The 24022-nt window shown below is 36.9% G+C and overlaps 1 protein-coding gene across 1 annotated transcript in view; it reads left to right on the top strand.

The window, feature by feature from the left end:
• tmem68 (transmembrane protein 68) overlaps window positions 1–24022 on the top strand; it is a 100945-nt gene that overhangs the window by 40754 nt on the left and 36169 nt on the right. The window contains exons 4-5 of the mRNA XM_039754522.1: window positions 2269–2436; window positions 19670–19863. Of these exons, the coding sequence (XP_039610456.1) occupies window positions 2269–2436; window positions 19670–19863 (362 nt within the window). The remainder of the gene's footprint in view (window positions 1–2268; window positions 2437–19669; window positions 19864–24022) is intronic.

Below are 24022 nucleotides of genomic sequence, written 5' to 3'. Positions count from 1 at the left end.
CCATTCCCTTTTTGGGGGTTGTCTTGCTGTTGCCTCTCCAGTGCACCTGTTGTCACTTTCATTTGTGCCAAAGCAGGTGAAGTTTATTCACAATCACTTATGCTTCCTATCTGGGCAGAGTGATATCTCTGAAGCTTAATTGGCATGTTGTTAGACTGTGATGATTAAGTGTTCCCTTAATCTTTTGAGCAGTGTATTTGTTACATCAACACACTTTACAATAATGGCTAAGTGATATGAATTATCAGTCATCATTTAGCTGGTTTGACTGTTTGCCTGCTTGATCAAAAGTGTCAGAAATATTGCATATGCATGGGTCAGAGTTGTCATAAATATATACGTAAGTCTTTGCATCAAGTACACATACACATATTTCGAGCTTCTTTTTGTGTATATGCAAGCTTTATACACGAGGCTCCTAATGATTTCAGGATGTGTAGTATATTACCCTGATCTTTTGCTGATTTCATTTGTAATGCCAGACACATAGGACTGAGCCTAGGCAAACTGGCCTTTCTTACATACAGAAAAAAAAAGTCTTACTGCTGCAATCGATTACAGATATTAGGGAATGTTGTCCCTCAGAGAGATGCTAGTATCCTTCCACAATACACACAATGGTGGGTACAAGATGTTTTAATAATTCATGACATTTGAATGTCCCTCCTTTCACTAAGCTAAAAGTTGTCACCACACTGCTTTCCCTTAATTCCCAGGATTCCATAAACTATGTCTGTAATGTCTGTCTATGTAGTAATCATGCAGCATTACTGAGCATGTTCCTTATTGCAGACAAAGTGTTAGGTATTCCTTCCCTGGTTTGATATTTGTCTTTTACTCTTAGAAATTAGAAAACTTTGAGATTTATTTTTGATCTGCCACTGTCTTATTTTTTTTCTTGACTTTTTATATGAGTACAAGTGCCTTATTGCTGTGTTATTTTGTTGTTTTTTACCAAAATCACAAAAAAAGCATAAAAAAATGACATGATTTTGGTTTAGGTAACATTGTAGAGATTTGTTTTACCCTTTTTTTGTAGCTTGGCTCTCAGAAAGATTGACAATGTCAACGCAAAAACAATGTCAGGGCATCTTTGCATCACCTACAGTATGGCTGTATATACTTGCCTAGCAGTGTAATTGTTATTTTTGAAAATTACTGTACTCCTAGACTGACAGCAACTTGAAATGGAAGGAAATAGCCAATACATTCCAGTTTTTACAATCTCCTTTGCCAAAGGAGGAACATGACTGAAAATAAAAATATAGCCATTTATGGCCCATAAATCAAAAAGTACCTGCTTTTCAGTCACTCTGATGCTGGATTTTTATTATTATTATTATTATTATTATTATTATTATTATTATTATTATTATTATTTCCATGCTTCTTTTAACTTCACCTGTTTTTTGTCTGGTACAAATCTTGTAATCGATATTTAACCCACTTCCTATTGTCCAAATGACTTGAAATTTAGCACACTTACTCACTTCCGATGACAATACATGAATCAATAATCAGTTTTACTAATTGATCAATTAATCCTTGTTAATTAAGAAATGAAATTTTCATATGAAGAATAGTTAAAGATTTCACCAATAGATGGTGCTAGTAATGGATAAAAATATTAAAGGATGTGTTAAAATATTGATTACAAAATTATACTAAAACAAACCCAAGGCTAAAAAGTTGAAAGTAATACATATATAAAAAAATACTTTTTAAAAACCACGCTTATTATTAAGTTAAAAAGTGTACTAAAAAGTAAAAAATAAGTCTCTCATACATCACTCATAAAATAAAAGCGTAATTTTATTTTACGAGTGATGTATGAGAGACATATTTTTTACTTTTTAGTACACTTTTTAACTTAATATAAGCGTGGTTTTTAAAAAGTATTTTTTATATATATATATTATTATATGCTGTTGCTGTAATTAATGATTGACATTCTTCATCATGCAGTGTAGAGAGCTGTGAATCCACTTAAATATATGTGGAATGCAAATGTTTGATTTTTAAATTCATAATTTGATGGTTTAAAACATTGAGTAGATCAATTGAAACAGTTTATTTACTAAATATTGTTTACCTGTAATTTCCACATACTGCATACTATACAGTTTCTCGTAATGTTACTCTCGTATATGTATTCACATAATCTTGTTTAACAACAAAATATCTGCATATGAATTCTGCATATACTGCTAAGTCTAATATCAGCAAATTGTTATTTTATTTTTTTTTTTTTGTCTTACACTTTGGCAGGTTATGAAATTCATGGACTGGAAAAAATTCCAAATAAAGGGGCTGCTCTAATTGTTTATTATCATGGAGCCATTCCCATAGACTATTATTACTTTTTAGCTAAAGTCATCATTCAGAAGGGGAGGACTTGCCATTCTGTCGCTGACCATTTTCTATTTAAGCTTCCAGGTCAGTAACCACTTCCTTCCTTTTTTATGTTAATATATTTTATTTTTTAATGCTCATTTAATATTAATTTTGCATTCTAGTTGGTAGACATCTACCTGTCTTTCATTCAATGTTTAAAAGAAGCAAATTGGGTAAATTACATTAAAATACTGTAAACAGGGTAGAACAACAGTCTTTTGTTTCTAACTTGTAATTGCGTAGCCATGCTTTGTGCTGTCAGCACAATTTAAAGGTTGACATTTTGCAGTAAGAATGTGCAGAGTTAATTTGTTGTGTAACAAATTTTGAGTTTTTATTTATTTTGTAAACCTATTACAAATAAGGGGTGGCACGGTGGAGCAGTGGTAGCGCTGCTGCCTTGCAGTAAGGAGACCTGGGTTCTTCCTGGGTCCTCCCTGCATGGAGTTTGCATGTTTTCCACGTGTCTGCGTGGGTTTCCTCCGGGTGCTCCTGTTTCTTCCTACAGTCCAAAGACATGCAGGTTAGGTGCATTGGCGATCCTAAATTGTCCCTAGTGTGTGCTTGGAGTGTGTGTGTGTGTTTGTGTGCCCTGCAGTGGGCTGGCACCTTGCCCGGGGTTTGTTCCTGTTTTGCGCCCTGTGCTGGCTGGGATTGGCTCCAGCAGACCCCTGTGTTAGGATGTTAGCGGGTTGAAAAATAACTGACTGACTGACTGACCTATTACAAATATAGTTCAAATAGGATTTTTGATATTGAATTTAAATGACAGGTTTGATATTTTTTTCACAGATTTATCAAGTAGTCTTATTTCATGGAAATTATTGTTGCTAAGTACTGTATTTATAAATAAAAAAAAACAATAAAGGAGTATGGGTTAAGAGAGAAAAGTTAAAAATGAAAGCCTTAAAACTTATCAAACAAGTCCAGTTCAGTGTGGCAAAGGTGTTGATTTCAGAAGACATGCTTTGCGCATTTCTGAGATATGTTCTACAACAAAATGATGTTGGAGAAGTAATTAATTTTTATTACAGATTCTTGACACCATCCTGCCTGAGGGAAAGATTCATACAAGTTCACTTTCTGTTTACAGTGACAGCTGTGGGTGAAACTGTCTGGTAAACAGCCACCAATATGACAGAAGCCATGGCTGAAATCAGAAACACTGGAGTAGAATATGACAAAGTAAATCTGTAGCTGTTTTGCATAATATTGCCTTTCAGCTAAAAATATTTGAAAATATACATAACGATGTATAAATGGAGTGTATGTAGTGTCCATTGTACCCTGAAACACTTAAATTGAAGACCTTTAGAAAGTTGAAGTCTCTGTACAGACTCTACGCAAACACTTAGAACTTTGAGGCATCAGCACTAATCAATGTGATGCTAATAATAATAATTAAAAAAATATTTATATAGCACCTCTGCTATCCTCAAAGCACTTCAGAAGTATTTAAAATGGGTACAATAGAAATCAAACCACAGAATAAAGGTAAAATATGCAACACATGTAATCTCAGGTTGTTAACTGATACAATTCTTGCTCTAAAATGGACATACTTGGTAAATATTCAGCCTTTTGTTTTACAATCACTCTTTCCCCTAGTAGAACAAATTTATGTTTCTGTGGCAAATAAATGCATGTCATAATTATAAAAAACAACTTCATTAAAAAAAGGATTATTTATTCTTTATATTTATTCCTTTAGAGGACATTCATGTCCAAAAGTTATTTGTAAGTCATGCCTAAGGGATTATTGAAAGCCTAAGCGATTTGTAGTGTTGGGTGTCTTGTAAATAATATAGAACAGACACCTAAAACAGGTACACATATCAGATAATTGGATAGGTATGGACTTGGTTATTTGGGAATTAAAATGGTTCAAAAGTGGATTCTGAGCTGTCAGTTGCAATAACTAACATACAATTTTGTTTTAGTTAAATCACAAAAACTTTTTTAGTTGAACATGTAGAAATATGGGCATCCCATTTGTGCAGTGACAGTATTGCTACCTCACAACAAGGAGACTGAGTTTCACTTCCTGGGAGCTCCCTGCATGGAGTTTGCTTGTCCTCCATATGTCCATGGGTTTGCTCCAGATGCTCTGGTTTCCACTTGCAGTCCAAAGACATGCAAGTTAGATGGATTTACAATGCTAAATTGGTCTTAATGTGTTTGTGTATACGTTTATCCTGTGGTAGATGTGTGATGAATATCCAAGGAAAGTTCCTGGCTTGTTCCCGATTCATACTGGGATAGCCCCCAGGTTCCCTGCAACACTGCTTTGAATTAGCAAGTTTGGAAGATGGACAGATGGATGTAGAAAATTTGAGATGCCTTTAATATTTGAATTAAAAAATGTGATAATCCTGATTGAAAAAAGAAATGCAACACTCATCGTTGGAAGCGAATATTCATTTCAAGAATAAACAAATAGGAATAAAGGAGGAAAAAACAGTACAACAAAAGTAACAAAAATGCTAGCCAACATGAACATTACCAGATGTAATTTTACAGTTTATAAGTAACTTATCTGATCACCTCTTGCACTTACCACTACTTGGTGTCTTTAGTTAATAGAGCCAGTGGACTTCTGAATTTGTAATTATGGGATATTATCCTTTACTGCACAAGGATCTGATACAGTTGGTGACCATTAGCAGGTCAGGCAGAAAATAACATCTCCCGATGGACTGGCACAATCTATGGCTTCCCTAAGGTGCTCTATGGGGTTAAGATCAAGAGAGAAGGCAAGCTAAGGCAGCACCTACACACAAGCATTCCTTAGAACTGCAGGGAGAGCAGCAGCTGTATGTATCCTGGCATCACCCTGCTGGAGGGTCATACATCTAGGAGATTTGCGTAAAGGATCTGTGACAGGTTGCCTTGATCTAATGGCAGCAGTTTTGAGCCTGTTCCTCACTATCTTGTCACTTATCTGGATATTGTGTCCGCTGGTAGTTTTAGCAGCACTACAGGTGGCAGATCTTAAATGATCTTTCACATGGACAGTCTGATCTGTTGGCCCTTCTTTGATGTGGTCATTAGAAGGCGACTAGATTGTGAACAATGTTTTGTCCTGTCAATCTACTGAAACTCTGACTGCAGTCCTAACATAGTGGAATGACTTAATTTGTATTGCCTGGCAACAATGGCATGTGGCATGTCTGCCTGAAACATGCCAATGACTCCTTCTCTTGCTTCTATTGACTGCATAATGCCTCACTGTGACTGTGACAGCCAAGTCAGAACTTTTCTTTTTTTTTTAATTTTCTTGCTTTATAGTCATTCCAGTGTGTCTTCAGACCAAATTTCCGCCTGGGGACAAATTAAGATCTTCTGGGAGGCCTCACACTGGATGGAAAAAGGCAGCAAGGTAGCCGTATTCACTCAGCTCAGAATAGGTGGTAATAATCACCGATATAATATTCACAGCATCTTCTAACTTTGCTTTCTAGTTTAAAACATGGGACACCTGTATATGTTTCTTTTGTTTGTGCTCCAAGGAGTGTTTTATAAAAAACAAAAAAGTTGTTCACTTGATGAAGTGTGTATTGCCAATATAGTAATTTGTCTTAGATTAGATTTGACTAGATAAATTAGATAAACTTTATTAATCCGCTAGGGAAATTCAGATGCATACAGTAGCAGAAACATTAAAAACAGGGATACAGACTCACAGGACAAATAAAACAATCAATTAATCAATTGACAAGTAAATTAATAAAAATAAACTTAACAAGTACATTGGGGGGAAAACATTGAATTGCCTAATAGCAGTGGGCAGAAAAGATCCCCAGAGTTCCTTACTTGCAGGCCATGGAGGAATGAGCCTATGTCTAAAAGGGCTCCAACAGCGTGCCTCCTGGAGGAAATGGAGGGGATTTTTCATGATGGCATCCAATTTTGCCATCATTCTCTTTTCCGCAACAGCTTCCAGTGTGTCCAGGGTTCACCCTGTAAAAGAGCAAGCTTTCCTTTAGACATTGTGCATTTTTGAGCTCAGGCTGCTTCCCCAGGAGAGTATTAACTGGTAGAACATTTCCAGCAACTTGCTTCACACATCCTTAGCAAGTTCAGTCTGCTATTGCCTTTCTTGTATAGCACCACTGTGTTGTCAGACAAGTCCAGTTTGTTGTTTACGTGAACCCCCAGGTACATGCAGCTATGCACCATTTTCATGTGCTCTCCCTGAATTGGTGACTGGTCTTGGAGGCTTCTTGGCACATTGAAAATCCATCACAAGCTCTTTTGTCATGATGATGTTTAATTAGATAGATAGATATGAAAGGCACTCTATTTATACTAATAAAAGGCAAAGCCCTCACTGACTCACTCACTGACTGACTCACTCATCACTAATTCTCCAACTTCCTGTGTAGGTAGAAGGCTGAAATTTGGCAGGCTCATTCCTTACAGCTTACTTACAAAAGTTGGGTAGGTTTCATTTCAAAATTCTACGCGTAATGGTCATAACTGGAACGTATTTTCGTCCATATACTGTAATAGAATGCAGCTCGATAGCCATGGGAGGCGGAGTTTAGTATTAAAATATTTAACCAATCACATTTCAGCCATCATTTGTTGCCAGGCAGAGAGAATAGACTGCAGGTCGATAGCCGTGGGAGGCGGAGTTTCGTATTAAAGCATTTAACCAATCACATTTCAGCCATCATTTGTTGCCAGGCAGAGAGGCTTTCACAATCTGTTGTGGAGGCACTCTAACACAGAATAAATGTCGATTAACCTGTTGCTTCAACCAATCAGATTTTGAGTTGGTGTCAGTATGGCCCTCTAGCAGGTGTACGACAACGTCACCGTATTCAGACCCATTGATTGGATAGAAGCCGATATGAGGAACTCTACGAGGCCATTGAATGCACCGCAAATGTTCCGAGCTTAAGATCGTCGCGTGCACTACGGCCAACTCCATGGCAGGATTCTGGACAATATTATTTGCCAGACACAGACCAGATTTCAAGACCATGAAAACCTGATGTTTGTCCCGCTCCTTGAGTCCCAGAAGTTTCGGGAATACAAGAAAAATTTCACGCATGCAGCCTTCTTTAGTTTAACACAAGAGCCACAGAGCGCTTTTTGATGTGTCTCGGCTAAAATCAGAACTGACTGTAATGTATGCCATGGATGATTTTGCAGGAGAATCTTCCACTGATCTCCTTGACTTCCTTCATCAGAAAAATCTGAATGAGAGCATGGGGCAGCTGTTCACATTGGTATATTTGGCGGTGAGCATTCCTGTGTACACTGCTTCTGTCGAGCGGACATTTTCAGCCCTAAAGCGAAATCAAACTTATGCCAGAAATACCATTGGGCAGGTTAGCCTTTCAGCATTAGCTTCGATGGCGATAGAAAGTGAGGTTTTGATGGAACTCAAGCGCACGGATAATCCGTATGACAGAGTAATTGAACTGTTTTTGAGGAAAGAGATGACGTTGGATTTTGTTTACAAATAATCCGAATTTTTGGTGAGTAAAATGTTGCGATTTTCCTAAATAATATTGCAAGTTTATGAGTTATTATTGATGTTTTTTATGTGTGTCGCGGCTGTGGCTGCAGTAGAAAGGAACTTGTTCATCCCTGGTTTGTCTGTAAAGTAAAGGCATTTATTGTGGCTACAGGAGTATATGGAGTTGAAGAGTTGCATAGTGTGGGAGAGGAACAATCTCCTCATTCTGTCTGTGGAGCAGGACAGTGACAGCAGTCTGTTGCTGAAGCTGCTCCTCTGTCTGGAGATGATCCTGTTCAGTGGATGCAGCTGATTCTCCATGATTGACAGGAGCCTGCTCAGTGCCCGTCGCTCTACCACAGATGTCAAACTGTCCAGCTCTGTACCTACAATACAGCCTGCCTTCCTCACCAGTTTGTCCAGGTGTCCCTCTTCTTTATGCTGCCTCCCCAGCACACCACCGCATAGAAGAGGGCGCTCGCCACAACCGTCTAATAGAACATCTGCAGCATCTTATTGCAGATATTGAAGGACGCCAGCCTTCTAAGGAAGTATATTCGGCTCTGTCCTCTCTTGCAGAGAGCATCAGTATTGGTACTCCAGTCCATTTTATCATCTAGCTACACTCCCAGGTATTTATAGGTCTGCACTCTCTGCATACAGTCACCTCTGATGATCACAGGGTCCATGACGGGCCTGGGCCTCCTAAAATCCACCACCAGCTCCTTGGTTTTACTGGTGTTCAGTTGTAGGTGGTTGAGTCGCACCATTTAACAAAGTCCTTGATTAGGTTCCTATACTCCTCCTCCTGCCCACTCCTGATGCAGCCCACAATAGCAGTGTCGTCAGCGAACATGGCCGGTATTGGAAGTCAGATGTATATTGGCTGAACAGGACCGGAGAAAGCACAGTCCCCTGTGGCGCTCCTGAGTTGCTGACTACAATGTCAGATCTGCAGTTCCCAAGACACACATACTGAGGTCTGTCTGTAATATAGTTTACAATCCATGCCACCAGGAATGAATCTGCTCCAATCACTGTCAGCTTGTCCCTAAGGAGCAGAGGTTGGATGGTGTTGAAGAAGCTAGAGAAGTCCAAAAACATAAACTGCACCACTGCCTTTGTCCAAGTGGGAGAGGAATTGGTGTAGCATATAGGTGATGGTATCCTCCACTCCCACATTCTCCCGGTATGCAAATTGCAGAGGGTCGAGGGCGTGGCGGACCTGTGGCCTCAGGTGGTGAAGCAGCAGCCGCTCCATGGTCTTCATCACATGTGATGTCAGGGTGACAGGCCTGAAGTCATTCAGCTCACCAGGACAATTGCAGGCTGTTATTCCTGCACCACACAACAAAGATATGCTGGAGAAATATTTTAGTATTTAACTTTAAAGACAGTAATCTGGAATTGTTTTTATAAGTATGTGTTTGCAGAAGACAAATCTATTTTCTAGAGATTACATATTTCATTGTAGACTTGTTTTCCTCTAATGATCTTCTCTGTCCATATTTGTATACAGAACTGAAGTGGTTATGGACTGAAAGGTTATGCTAATGCCATGCTTTGGCTGTTTGAGAGATATGAGTATAATCATTTGTTATATATATCTTATTTTTCTGTGTTTCTTTTATAACTACTCTGTGATATTATATTTAAAATTATTCTTGGTGCTGATATATATATATATATATATATATGTGTGTGTTTGTTTATATGTAATTTTTTTGTATGTTTTGTATAATTTTTCATTTGTTTCACCTGTTCAAATATAGTAAGTGTATTAATGTTTTAATATGTGATCTGCAGCAATTGCTTTTACATTTACATTATATAGCATCAAAAAAAATACAAAAAGTACTTCAGGAGAAGATATATGTATATTATTTTAAATGACAGCTTAAGAATTTATTGTAGTACCTGTGCAGTATATGTTCATTTTTGATGTTGTTGTCATTGTGTTTATTATTTTCTTCAACATTGTATTCCATTTTAATTAATGCAATCATTCAAAAGCAAAATTATACTTCTGAAACCATCTAACATTAAAGGATTGAGTAGTAGTGGTATTGCATAAAATAATGCTCCAAGATGACTGTCTCAATCCAAGTTATTATTTTGATGTCAAGAAATGAGGTACAAAAACATGGCAAATTTAAAAAAAAAATACTACTTTAGTGAAACGCAGAGAAGTTTTTCTGTTTCTTTCAACTAAAAAAATAAATGGGTAAAGTGCCTCTGATGTACTGTATTTTCAGGGACACAGATAGAATCCCCACTTAGATGACGGTGACTTTTGAGTTGCTTCCCATGAATCCCAGTTTCTGTAAAATCCTTTTCAATTCTGTTTATTTAGGTTGAGTGTTTTTGATTTTCTAACCTTTAGTTAAAGTACTTCACCTGTGCACAATTTAAAATATGGTTTAATTAAAATATAAAATGGGTATCAATACATTTTGTCAATGTTAAGTAAGATTGCTTGAATTTATTCTTTAAATCTAATAGTTTTCAGAATTATGCAGATTTAAGTGTATACATTTTTTCATTTTATTCTTTATCATAATACATATCTGCCACTATGCTTAAGCAATAAAATTTATTGATTTATCTAGGGATCTTTTCCCTTCTATTGAACTGAATATTTTAGATATTCATTTCAGTAAATGTTATGTTCAGAGTTCATTAGTTTAGTATGCATTTTTTTTGTACAGAAAACATTTTTTGGCACATAATGACCCTCATTAGTAAACAACCGAAAACAAACTTATCCCACAGTGTAATTTTGTCTGAGTCATCCTATCAATGATTATTCACATTTGGCAGGCTAGTCTTCAGCACTGCTTGCACAGAACAGGGCTGTCTAGTTTAATTGTGTTACATTTTCTTGTCCCATTGAGTGAATTTAAACAGATTGATGTTGCCATCCAAAGACTGTTTAACAAAGTTTTCTCAGGTCACAGGTTCTTGCTTTTAAGTGGCCATCTGGTTCTCCTAGTCAGCAAGGAACATAAGATTATAGCCACCAGATGGCATCTTCACAGCAGTATTGGTGGTAATATATGACATGTGTGTTTACAGAATATTCATACATTACTTTAAGACTGAGAGAGAGTAACCATATATATATATATATATATATATATATATATATATATATATATATATATATATATATATACACACTGTGTGCACAATTATTAGGCAAGTTGTATTTTTGAGGATTAATTTTAATATGGAACAAACACAGTGCTATCAGTCAATCCAAAATGTTAATAAACCTGAAACCTGAATGTTTCACAACGGAAATGTGAGTGTGAACATCATCAGGGGAATACATATGTGCACAATTATTAGGCAACTATTAGTGTGCAGATTTATTATGCAACTAAAGGAAAATGAAAATTTTCCCATCTCACTTGTTTATTTTCATCTGTTATAGTGAGAATAATAAACAAACACCTCAAAATTTACAAATAAACATCTCTGACATTTCAAAAAAAATCAATCAATCAATCAATGACCAATATAGCCACCCTTCTTTCCAATAACAGTCATAAGCCTTTCCATTCATGGAGTCTGTCAGTTTCTTGATCTGTTGACGATCAGCTTTTTGTGGAGCAGTGACTACAGCCTCCCAGACACTCTTCAGAGAGGTGTATTGTTTTTCTCCCCCGTAAATCTAGCGTTTAAGAAGTGCCCACAAGTTCTCGATAGGGTTTAGGTCAGATGAGGAAGGGGCCATGTCATTATTCCTTCATCTTTAAGGCCTTTACTGGCTGGCCACGCAGTGGAGAACTTCGATGCAAGTGATGGAGCATTGGCCTGCATAAAAATCATGGTCTTTTCCTGTATCACTGTTTGAAGAAAGTGTCTTCAAAAACTGGCAGTAGGTTTGGGAGTTGATTTTGAGTTCATCTTCAATGCAAAAGGTCCAACTAGCTCATCTTTAAAAATACCAGCTCATACCAGTACCCCACCTCCACGTTGGAGTGGAGCTCTGTGCCCATTACTGATCCACAGGTCCATCCATCTGGTCCATCAAGAGTCACTCTCATCTCATCGGTCCATAAAACCTTTGAAAAAAATCTGTCTTCAGATATTTCTTGGCCCAGTTTTGACGTTTCAACTTATGTTTCTTGTTCAGTGGTGGTTAGGTTTCAGCCCTCCTTACCTTGGCCATGTCTTTGAGCACTGAACACCTTCTGGGCACTCCAGGTAGGTTGCAGCTCTGGAATATGAAAGTACTGGAGGATAATGGGTTCCTGGCAGCTTCACGTTTGATTCTTCTCAAATCTTTGGCAGCTAATTTGCGTCTTTTGTTCTCAACACGTTTCTTGCGACCCTGTTGACTATTTGCAACAAAATGTTTGATGGTTCTGTGATCACACACCAATATCTTAGCAATTCCAAAAGTGCTGCATCCCTCTGAAAGACTTTTACAATTTTTGACTTTTCAGAGTCAGTTAAATCTCTTTTTTGCCCATTTTGCCTGAGGAAAACTAGCTGCCTAATAATTCTGCACACCTTGATATAGGGTGTTGATCTCCTTAGGCCCCACCCTCCCTCATTACACAAATACACATCACCTGACGTGCTTAAATCCAATAAGCATTCAAGTTAATACAGCTTGGAGTTGGAATATACGCATTAAAAATGATGATATGGTCAAAATACTCACTTGCCTAATAATTGTGCACACAGTGTATATATATATATATATATATATATATATACTGTATATACTGTATATATAATATTGTGGTTATACTGAAATTACCCTTGGGCTAATTAAATAATTCATTAATGAATTAATAATATGGACTGAAGGTCTAAAAATTGATTTTGCTTGTTATTGTGTCATTTTTAATTCTATTTTTTTTTTTTGTTTTACTTTTTTTTAGTTTTCTTTCTATTAACTATTACAAGTCTTGCACTAGAGGGAATATTGAATATCAGAATTATTTAATTTTATTTAGTTATCTGTATATGTATCTATGTATATGTTTCATGGCAGTTAATATTTTATTGTCACTGCTTTATATTTGCTAACCTGTGCATTATTTTAAGCCTATTCATTGAGATGATAATTGTGTTTTTGATTTTTTTTTAACATCTTAGAATAATTCCACTGTTTGAACAGTAGGGGTGTGTGATATAGGCAAGAAATTATATCCCGATATTTTCTGGGATTATAACGATAATTGGATGATATTTTGCATCCTTTAGAAACATGTCTCTCCATTATAAAAAAAAGTGTTGGAAAGAGATGAGATGTGACATTCTCAGAAAGACACTTTCACGTCCTGTGAGACGAGTCTTTGTGTCAAGAGATTTAACCACGAGTGGGGCTAGAAATAAAACAAAGAGTAGATGACAAAGTAGAATGTCGTATAGAATTCAAAAACATTGGTGCGGTACACATGCTGAGCAGGTTAGAGATAATGGAAGTATGAACATTCTAAAGTCTTAAGAAAATGATAATAAAGATTGCATTTGCGCAAACAAACGGAAATTATTACTCGGTGAAATAATGGAAAAGCGAAAAGAGATTGAATATATTGTTCAGATTTAAACTTTAAGTCGGAGACTTGTAGATCGTCTAATTCATGTTGCCATGAGGGAAAAAAAAGTAGTGTTTCTTCCCAATGAAGAGGCGTATCCACGAGAATTAAAAGATTTGTTGTTTGGTGAAAGTGAAATCCTGCGAGAGAAATCATTTCTAATTTGTGTGAATGCTATTGTCAGACACATTTCTTGTAGAGAGAAAGAAACTATATTCACTCATGGGCAGTTAAACATTGCGTTGTCACGATGTAATTCCAAACACAGAATCAAAATTCAATCCGATATTGATGAAAAGGTAAAAGTGAAAAGAGAATGAATATATGGACATAGGTGATATAACAGAAGTGCGCTGCACGAGATGCATATCACACGGCACGGCGGCGGCAGCAACAGCAGCAGCAAGCCAGCAGCTGATTGAGCAAAGAGGAGGTAAAAAAAATTGTACAGTATTTGTTTCTCATTGTATCACAGTTTAAGGCCAGGTTTAAAATTCATGCGATGCGACGCATGCTCCTGTTACGTAAATCTAGAGGAATTCAGCAGGTGGCAGTGCGAGATGTTATCACGGTGAGAACAGGTTCGGCTTCTCTGTGCTGTGAATTGCCTGCAACACCCATTAAATTCCGATGACCCCTTACCACAATATCTCTAAAAAGGATGTTTAATGATAAAATCCATCAATCCAGGGATGTATCCATTCCAGCAAGCACTGGGCACAAGGCAGGAACAATCCCTGGATGGGGCCTCAGCTCATCACAAGGTGAATACAAGCACACACATACACTGGAATCATTTTAGCGGCACCAAATCGCCAAATCTGCATATCTTTGGAAGGAAACCGGAGTACACTGTGGAAACCCAGCAGGAAATGACTCTGTGAGGAAGCAGTACTAACGCTCCACCACAGTGTCACCCCCATGTGTGTAATTATTAACAGTATTCATTATTTAAACAAAATTAATGATTTTTATTTAAATGTAACATACATACTTTAATGCATTTCATCATGAAAGTGATATCAAGTATAAATCTAAGGGTTCTAAATGTGCTGAGAGTTGGAATATTATACAGTTAATGTGTTCTGTGTGGTGATCTGTTGCTGTTTGCCGCTGCTGTCGTGTCAGTAGGAAGCCCCAGGAAAAAAAGACAGCACAAAAGATGGTACGTGAGACTTCTAAAATGTACTGTGTCATTACAATCGTGAATATGCGATGCTTGAATATAAAAGCACCATGAATGTATCTGTGTTTCGGCATTTTGCTTCACCACATCGAACCATTCATCAAACATCGAAGCATGCACATCGATCCCATAGGATCAGCATAGAGGCTTTCTGTCACATGAAGATTGTAAACAGAGACTCTGGCGTCATATTCCAACTTTAACACACTTGCGCACGTGTCGCGTTATTTTCTGAGGACCTGGGGCCTCATGCATAAATGGTGCGTATGCACAGAAATGTTGTGTAAGAACGTTTCCACGTTCGAATCATGATGTATAAAACCTACACCTGGCGTAAAGCCACGCACTTTTCCACGGTACCTCATACCTTGTCGTACGCAAGTTCTCCACTCGGTTTTGCTGACTGGTGGCTCCCAGCGTCAAAGCAGTGCTACAGTTACTGTGTGGTTACCCTTTATTTCTTAGAACCACATTTATGACACAGCTTTATAAACACACTGAAACTAACCGCATATTGTTTATTTGTGTAATGCATCTGATTGTAATTAACCTGTAACAATACAATGGCCCAGGGAATAGCCATAGTATTCCAAATACCATAACTGCTTTAGCGTTGTTACTGTCACTGCACCTTCTTCTTCTTCTTTTCCTTCTTTCAGCTGCTCCCTTTAAGGGTTGCCACAGCGGATCATCTTTTTCCATAATACTCTCACTGCACCACTCAGAGTATTTATACTGTATCTGAGTGGGGAATCACAGCAGCAGCTGATCGGATATAGAATTATCAGGATACAGCATCAAGCACATGCTGCCAAAGCCACGACAAAACGTTTCAAAGCCTTTCCTGTACAGACCTCGCGGTTCAGAAACAGTTTCATCCCAAGAACTATAAACGCACTCAATCAAGTGCTCTTTGTAGAACTGTTTGTACTTATAAGTAAAATTACCCCACTGTAAACTTGCACTACAGTTATAATATTACACAACCTGCGCCACTTTATAAAGCGCGTATTTACATAGGATGACAATATCATTTTTAAGATGAAATGCAGTAAAATATGTTGATTATATTATACAGATAAAACTTTAACTTCATTTAAATAATCTGTATTGTTAATAATTAAACATGTGAGGACACGGTGCCGCATCACTAGCAAGTTCACGTATTGTTCCTGCCTTGTGCTGTATATTTGCTGAGGCTGGCGCGACACTGGAAGGATAGATGGATAGAATAATTAAACACGTACTATGAAGATATTTCAATGTTCCTTAAAAGTTTTGAAGAATTGTCGTTGTAAGCTTACAGATGGCTTAATGTCTATTACAGAGCTGATTGTGTGGTGATTGGATATTTGGGGAAAGAAAAGTAACGACAAGAATTGGAGGTTAGTACGTTTTGAAAGAGACAGTACTGCTACAATAAGTTATTTCATCGAACAATCACTGCGCCATAGTGTTTCCATGTTTAATAGCATGCTTTCATTCCAATCATCATGAAAATTATATCACGTATACATCTCAGTATTTTAATTATTCAGATAGCTGTAATATCACGAATGTAATGGATTCTGTGTCTTTTCGGAGAAAGAGAAAGAACGGAAGCACACATTCACACACATAGAGCACATTGAAGATCAAATACAAAACAAAGCATTTAATGTGCTACTTTTTAGTTAAGATGGGATTTGAGAAACTAGTAAATTAAATAAATTTAAGATGAAGTTTATGATGTTCTACTTTAATGACAAAATAAAGTACATAATTAAAGTGGAAATTTCGAGTTTAAAGTTGACATTTCGTGCTTTTTTCCCATTGTGTGCCTATTTTTTTTGTCTGTACCCTAATAAGCTCAGATGGTGGGCTACAACTCGCCTTTTCATGGCGACTTTGATATGTGACTTCTTTTTTATTTTGGCGCTGTGCGACTTTGTGAACTTGAGCTTTCGAGTTTCTCAAATACGCTATGTCACTCGATCAACTTCCTTTTGTTATTTATACCACTGTTTGAACCAACAGATAGTATGTTTTTCTTTGCCTCCACTTTGTAATCACTGAAATTTTAATTTTTTCCCCCGTGCTTTTGCCATTGCCTTTTCACAGAACGCTGAGCTTAAGGGCTATTTATATTAATTTGCATATTCAAAGAGGCATAATTCTGGGAGGATTTGGGGCGGAACAGCACGCGTGTGCACGAGAGTTACTTTTCACGGTGACCGGGATTTATGTAGCGGAAAAATGCGGAAGTGGGCGACCGCAAAGATTCCTGCATCTGTATTTTTCTGTGCGTAAGCACATTTCGGCTTTTGTGCTTACGTCATGTTATAGTGAGAATTCTACGCACAGCGTTATGCATGAGGCCCCTGGTCAGAGGATGCATCAAATGAACGCTGGGAACATATGGCAGCCATGATGCGTGCACGTGTTCTGAGCGTGAAGTTTAAACAAGCCTTAAGAGTGGGTTTTAGAGGAGCGACCGCGTCTCCTTGGGGTGCGTTGAGTCCCCCTCTTCACAACCCGAGTGACAGAGATGCAAAGTGACTGACGGGTAGCGCAGGCAAGGCCCCCGCTAGTTTACAAAAGTCTCATTGATCTTGCTTTGTTTTCTTAATAGGATATTAATTGTAGCTTATTAATGAGATTAATGGAAACAACAGTTAAGGAAAAAAGGTCATATTTATTTACTTAAAACTGAAGCAAATTAACACAAAAACATTAAAATCACCAGTTAAGTATTACTGAGATCAAACAGTGAAAATGTGACTCAACCGTTTTAAAGTGACCTGCAGGATTTGCACAAAAGACCCACAAAACTATCATAATGAGAGCATTTTAAACAGACACTTACCCTTAATGTAAACAAGATATTAATCAATCCATCCATCCATCCATCCATTCTCTAACCCGCTGAATCCGAACAGGGTCACGGGGGTCTGCTGGAGCCAATCCCAGCCAACACAGGGCACAAGGCAGGAACCAATCCTGGGCAGGGTGCCAACCCACCGCAGGACACACACAAACACACCCACACACCAAGCACACACTAGGGCCAATTTAGAATCGCCAATCCACCTAACCTGCATGTCTTTGGATTGTGGGAGGAAACCGGAGTGCCCGGAGGAAACCCACGCAGACACGGGAGAACATGCAAACTCCACGCAGGGAGGACCCGGGAAGCGAACCCAGGTCTCCTAACTGCGAGGCAGCAGCTCTACCACTGTGCCACCGTGCCGCCAGATATTAATCCAAAGGGAATAAAATACTAATCATAATTGAACTATAGGGCATGAACATTATAGTCTGGATAAACATAAATTGCTCTGCTGTAAGGTGAATCATGCAGCATATAAGCAAGAACAAAAATCTATTATACTGTACTACACTGTAAAAATCTAAAGTTCTGTCAAATACTGCACAGAAAAAATAACTATAGCATTTGCAAACAAGTTCCATCATATATTGAACAAAAACACAAAAAAAAATCCAAACCTATCACATTTAAAAAACAAGAAAAACTACTAACTTCAAGTTCTGTCCTATGTTGTACAAAGATATCAGAAAAAAATAAAACAATTTTAAAATTCTAATGAGGAAACTTCAAGTTGTGTGACAGAAACACCAGTCTGTTCTCAGCATCGGGCTTCATGGCAGCACGGTTACCTGTTACAACATTTCCTCTGGAAAGCCCTCCTAGAAAGGCTGCTGGGGGCAGGGGTGCACAAGTACTTTTTTACTGTGACATCACAGAGCCATAGCAACCAATGTTGGATGCACTACTTCCATTCTGTCTTTACCAGTCTGCTTATTGAGGCTTTCCACTCCCCTCACTAACACCACTCTACATGTACTTCAGAGAGCTGTTAGTAGGAGCTGCCTCAACAAAAGCATGATACTGTTTAAACGATGAATATGTGGAGACACTTTTTCCAGCCTCAGTGACCCAGTCAGACAAAGGGAGGCAGGAGCAGCATTGAACACCAGCAGCTGGACTGCAGGGAGTTTGGGGTCACAAGGCTTGGTTTTGGCCACAAGGTCACTCAATATGTGCTGGAAGTTCTGTGTTGTCTGGCTTCCAGCTGGCTTTCAGTGCTACAGGTAGGGAATTAAGGTTAGGGCTAGGAGTCCTGAATTAACACAGATTTTCATCCCTCTAATGTTAATTCCAGGGTCAGTTGCCTGTCCCTCTCTATTGGTTTCCCTCTGGTTTGATATAACTGTTAGGTGCAGTGGGCTTGTAGGGGACAAGCCTCATTAAATTCATGCTTCCTGCTCCTAGTATTTGCAATACATTTTACTGTTCTGATATTACATTCTGTCACTGTTATCACAGATATATCTGTGGTGGCCAGTCTTCAGTGAATTCATTATTTCTGTTCTTGTTACCACTGTCTGCAAGAATTTTAATTCTATAAATTTTATCTCAGGGAAGCATGGTGGCATAGTGGTTAGCACTATTATATCACACCTCAGGCAAAATTTTTAGCTACAACTAGCAGTCCAGTATAGTTGACAGACACTTCCCTAGCCCCTCAGGGACACTTAAAATACCACTGCACCGTTATAATCCACTCAAAACTAGTTCAGTTTCTCCTTCCCCTCAATGCATTTTGACAAGTTTGGGGGAAATTACCAAAGCTTTCTGTGATTTTGCCAAAATCGAGGTGAAAAGGTCAGTGGGTTTTTCTCAGCTAAAAGTTAAAGTATACTGTATATGTGTAATGCAAAAATAACAATTTTGATTCCATAACCTCTAATACTTTTGAAAGGCATTGAAATAGCCAAGATTTTTTTAACAAAATAATGTATGAAATTGCTTAATACATTTGTTTGCTACTAGAAAAATTAGTTAATTGGTGTGTTCTGGATTTTTCAACCAACACTTTTCCTTGACATAGCTCTATGTACTGTGTGTGCATTTCCTGAATCTGCTGTATTTACTACAAGGTAGTGGAATGAAAATGATAGAGATATATTAGTATGCTGGCTTCTAGTAACTGTTACAGTTCTGCACTTATTAGTCAGGAAATTTGATTTTGTTCTGTAATTATGTTCTGTGTCTCATAGGTTTCAAGTTGCTCCTTGAAGTATTCAGTGTAATGCATGGACCACAGGAGGAGTGTGCCCGTGCCTTGAAGAATGGCCATCTTTTAGCAATTTCTCCAGGTGGTGTTCGGGAAGCATTGTTCAGTGATGAAACCTATACACTTATATGGGGAAATCGTAAAGGATTTGCCCAAGTAGCTATTGATGCCAAAGTGGTAAGTATAAGCTTAAATCCTATTCATTTTTTTGTGATGGAAAATGTGTTATAGCTGCTGTTGATTTATTGACTGAAATTAAGTTCACCAGGCATTTGTCTAATTCCTGATGTCATTCTATAATCAGTATGGAGTTGGGGCTAAGGAACTTGGACTTTTAACTAAAAGGTTGTGGCTTTAGTTTCTGCCTCTGCCTCACTGTACTGTATAAGTCACTTAGCCTACATATACTCCAACTGTAAATAAAATCTGTCAACAGCTGGGAAGTATTCTAACTTGTAAAATGCCTTGGATAAGGATATTGGCTAACTATACAGTCTCCTTTTTTTCTTTTATAAATTTTAAATGTTATATGTAAAAATAGCTCATGATATATCCATTGGTTTACTGGTCACAGGAAAATGCAATTATTTGCATTACATGTTTGTAGCATGCTGTGCATTTTATATTTTTTTATGTATAGAATGTCTGACAGATTTTTAAATGTAAAAAAAATTGGAAAAATTATTTTTTTATTTTCAACTCCTTGGCATGTAATAAAAATTTATATTTTTTGAAAAACAGCATAAGCCTATATTTGTTACTTTCATTACTACCTTTTCACTACAGCAATAATATTTGTGTGCTACCTTAGTATTAGTTTACATGTGTGGCTGCTGGGCACAGTCAATTTGCGATGATCACAAACTTTGTAAGAGTGTTTAAAAAAAATGTTAGGACTAAAAAGGATGGAGCAACTGTCTAAAGGGTAAATGAATTAAGGCAATTGTTATAAGTGGATTGTGCACAGATTACATTATACAAAGCAAAGGCAAGGACATAGCTTCTTAATGCCTCTCTCTTTTTGTGTGATTTTCAGGCCTCTCCACTGTAGTGTAAACATTTTATTATTTTATTTTAAATGAAATCAGTTTCTGTCGGAAGTAGAATAAATTAGCGCAGAGGTTTTCCATTGCAAAATCTTTTAAACTTGGATAGATGGATAGATAAATATGGCTTGGCATATTGCATTTCTTGCCTGGCAATTTTTAGAGTGAATGTGTGGTGGTAGTTGTTAGTTTTTGGCTTAAACTTGGTCTCTTTTAACAGTGAAATGCTAACAGGTTAGCCACACATATCAAGCAGTTCCACCACAGTAATCACTGTACCTCTGCCCATTTCTCTTTTTATATGGCCGCTATCATGGCTTCACAGTTACTGATCCTCTCACAGCTAAATGTGGAGTCTGAAGGTCTACTTTCATCATTTAAAACTGAAGATGAGTCTGTTAATATCTGTGTGGCTATGCATTGTTCTGTCCGTTTTTTTTTTTTTTTTTAAATAAACACTTGGCAAAACAAAAACCCAGTACTTAACATGAAAAGTTCATTGTCTTCCAAAGCTTCAGCAATGCTAGCGTGTTGTACTGTGTTATCCATTATGAATGTAGGGAGAAATCAAGCAAAATGAAACCTTTTATTGGGTAACTGAAAAGATTATAATAGGGAAGCTTTCAAGACATCTTAGGCCCCTTTTTCAGGCATCATACATCTTCTCACTACAAAGCTTCAGCAATAAATATAAAAACCTGTCACATTTTTCCCTTACAAAAATGTGCCTCCTCCTCAGTATTCTGTATGTTTTGAGATAGTAAACATTCACTTTGGAAACTGAATTAAAATATCATTTTTTCTTTGTGTCTCATATAACATTTAAACTTATGCAAGCAAGGCTATGTTCTAAAAAATGAAGGCTAATTAATCAATGTACACCTATTCATTTAATGTACTTTTAACTAGTATGGCAATTAGAAATAATAACCCTTCATAAAAAAAAACATTTTGTTTTGACCGGTTGTTATTCTACTGAAATGATGTAGAAAAACCGTATTTAAAACACTGAAATGTATTCAAGGATTTAGGATGATTGTATATTATGTGGATTTAAGTATGTGTGTAATTTAAAATACATGCCTCAAGTTATTTTCGCAGTAATTAAATGGACCAGGGGGATCAGTCTGACCTCACATCATTTAATTTTTGTAAATAGGCTTGCATAACTATTTTTTTTTTTGTACTTTAGTTGCTATGATTGGTTTATTGGAACAGAACATTACAGTAAATGGCAACCATAAGAAAATGTTTCTTTTACTGTGACATTATGGATGACACAAAGAGTGAGAAGGGCAGCAATGAAATAAGGCATCAGCGTGCTAAATTTTTTGAGTTATGTGCTGATATGTCCAGTTCATTAAAAGGCTATATATTTTAATAAGTCCTTATCCTGCTTATAATATTTGCATAAACAGTGTATCTTTAGATTATAAATAATGCAGATTTAATGCACTATTCATATTGACAGTAACTTACATTATTAGAAAGGGTTGAAATTGTAAATGTGAAGTATTTTTGTACCTTCAGTTATAGTTCATTGGATAGTAAAAATATATTCATTGTTTCCTTTAGCAAGTATATTATCATTTTATTTACGTTGCTCCACTTGCTGTAGTTCATTACGTAGACATTTTAAATAGTATGTTGTGTGTGTTTTTGAGAAAAAAATTCAAAGGAAATTATATCAAAGGACATAAACTGAATTGAATTGATGTTAGTTTTAAGTTTACCATTCTGAAAGAGAAATGGGATTTATCAGCAAATTTTTACAGCGAGATCAAGACCTCACATAAAAAAACGGAAAACAAGAACAAACATTAACTTTGTACAAAAAAGTAAAATATAGAAGTGAACTTAATACATATGGAACAACATCAAATCATACATGTTTCATATACAAATTATTCCAACATTGAGACTCAACTTTAAATGTGGAAGTTTATTTATGCAATTCCGCTACTTTCGAAGATTATCAGCAATTAGAATGGAGGCGTAGTTCAATTGTTTGTATTTTACCGCTAGAAACCTGAACCTGTCATTTGATGGCAACAACTGGCTGATGTTTGGCACACTTTTGAATGAAATGTGTGAGTTCCATTTTGAAGGATGCACCCAACTTTCCACAGTACTTGCCTATTAAATTGGTTTGCCAGATTTAACTGTTGGGACCTTGTTATTTTATTGCTTCTTTTTAAAATTCCATTGTATTTTTCTCACTAACATTAAAATTTCAAAATCTATTCAACATTAGTTTACAAAGACTAAGAGAATTATAAAAACTTCCTTAGATAGCAGAGGTGCTGTTGCCTCTCTTTGCAGACAGTTTCTCTATTTTAATTTAAAGTCGGTTTTGACTCAATGATTGTCCCAAGATATTTATAACTTTCAGCAATCTCAACTGACTGGGCTTTGATGATTGTTTCTTGTGGGTGAATGATGTTTTTTCTAAAACTGCTTTTCCAAGCAACAGATATTTTTGCAGGCATACATCTATGGCATACAATGGTTCATTTTGATGAAGAGCAATAAATAAGTTTGATTTGTGAATATTTTATTTGTTTGTGTTTTTTCATTCTTTTTTCTTTTGATTCTTTTTATTTTATTTTAGATTCCTTCAGGCAGTTGTTTTATCCTCTCCTGGGTTCAAAGGGTTCCTGTATGCTCTTCATTTTGAAAACCTGTAAATATTTTAATCGTGCTCTTTACAAGATTCAGTATTAAGGAACATAGTCCTCACGAGCAGCTACTTGATCTCCCTTCCTTTTCTTTACCAGTTGAGCCTGTTCATCATATACTCTAACCCCCTGGCCATTGTTTCAGGGTTAACAGAGTGACTTAGAGAATAATCCAAATAAACAAATGATCAACCACTTTAGATTTGACAGGTTTGAGCCCATATTTACCAAAAACCTGTAGTTACAAAAATTCATAGCAGCTGTACTCTTGGCTAGGATTTCACTCTTTCCTACTGTAAGCTTCTCCTTTGACCCCTGCTTAATGGCCAGATACTTCTACATTGCCTATCAGTCTCCATTCAGACCTTGTGCATTTAAATAATGCATATACTGTACCCTGCCTTAATTAGCATGTATGTTTTAAAATAATCATTGGGAAAAATTATATTTCTTTAGACAGCTATAATCTATAGGATAAAACTGACACATGATAACCACAGAGGTGGTGGTATGGTGGCGCTGTAGTGGTACTGCTGATTCCTCACAGTTTGCATGTTCTCCTCGAACCTGTTTACATAAAAAAAAAAAAACGTCAAACCTGTAGCCTTGCAA

This window comes from Polypterus senegalus, chromosome 5 (assembly GCF_016835505.1).
Source record: "Polypterus senegalus isolate Bchr_013 chromosome 5, ASM1683550v1, whole genome shotgun sequence".
Taxonomy (NCBI): domain Eukaryota; kingdom Metazoa; phylum Chordata; class Cladistia; order Polypteriformes; family Polypteridae; genus Polypterus; species Polypterus senegalus.
This window is presented reverse-complemented; position numbering and strand designations above follow the sequence as displayed.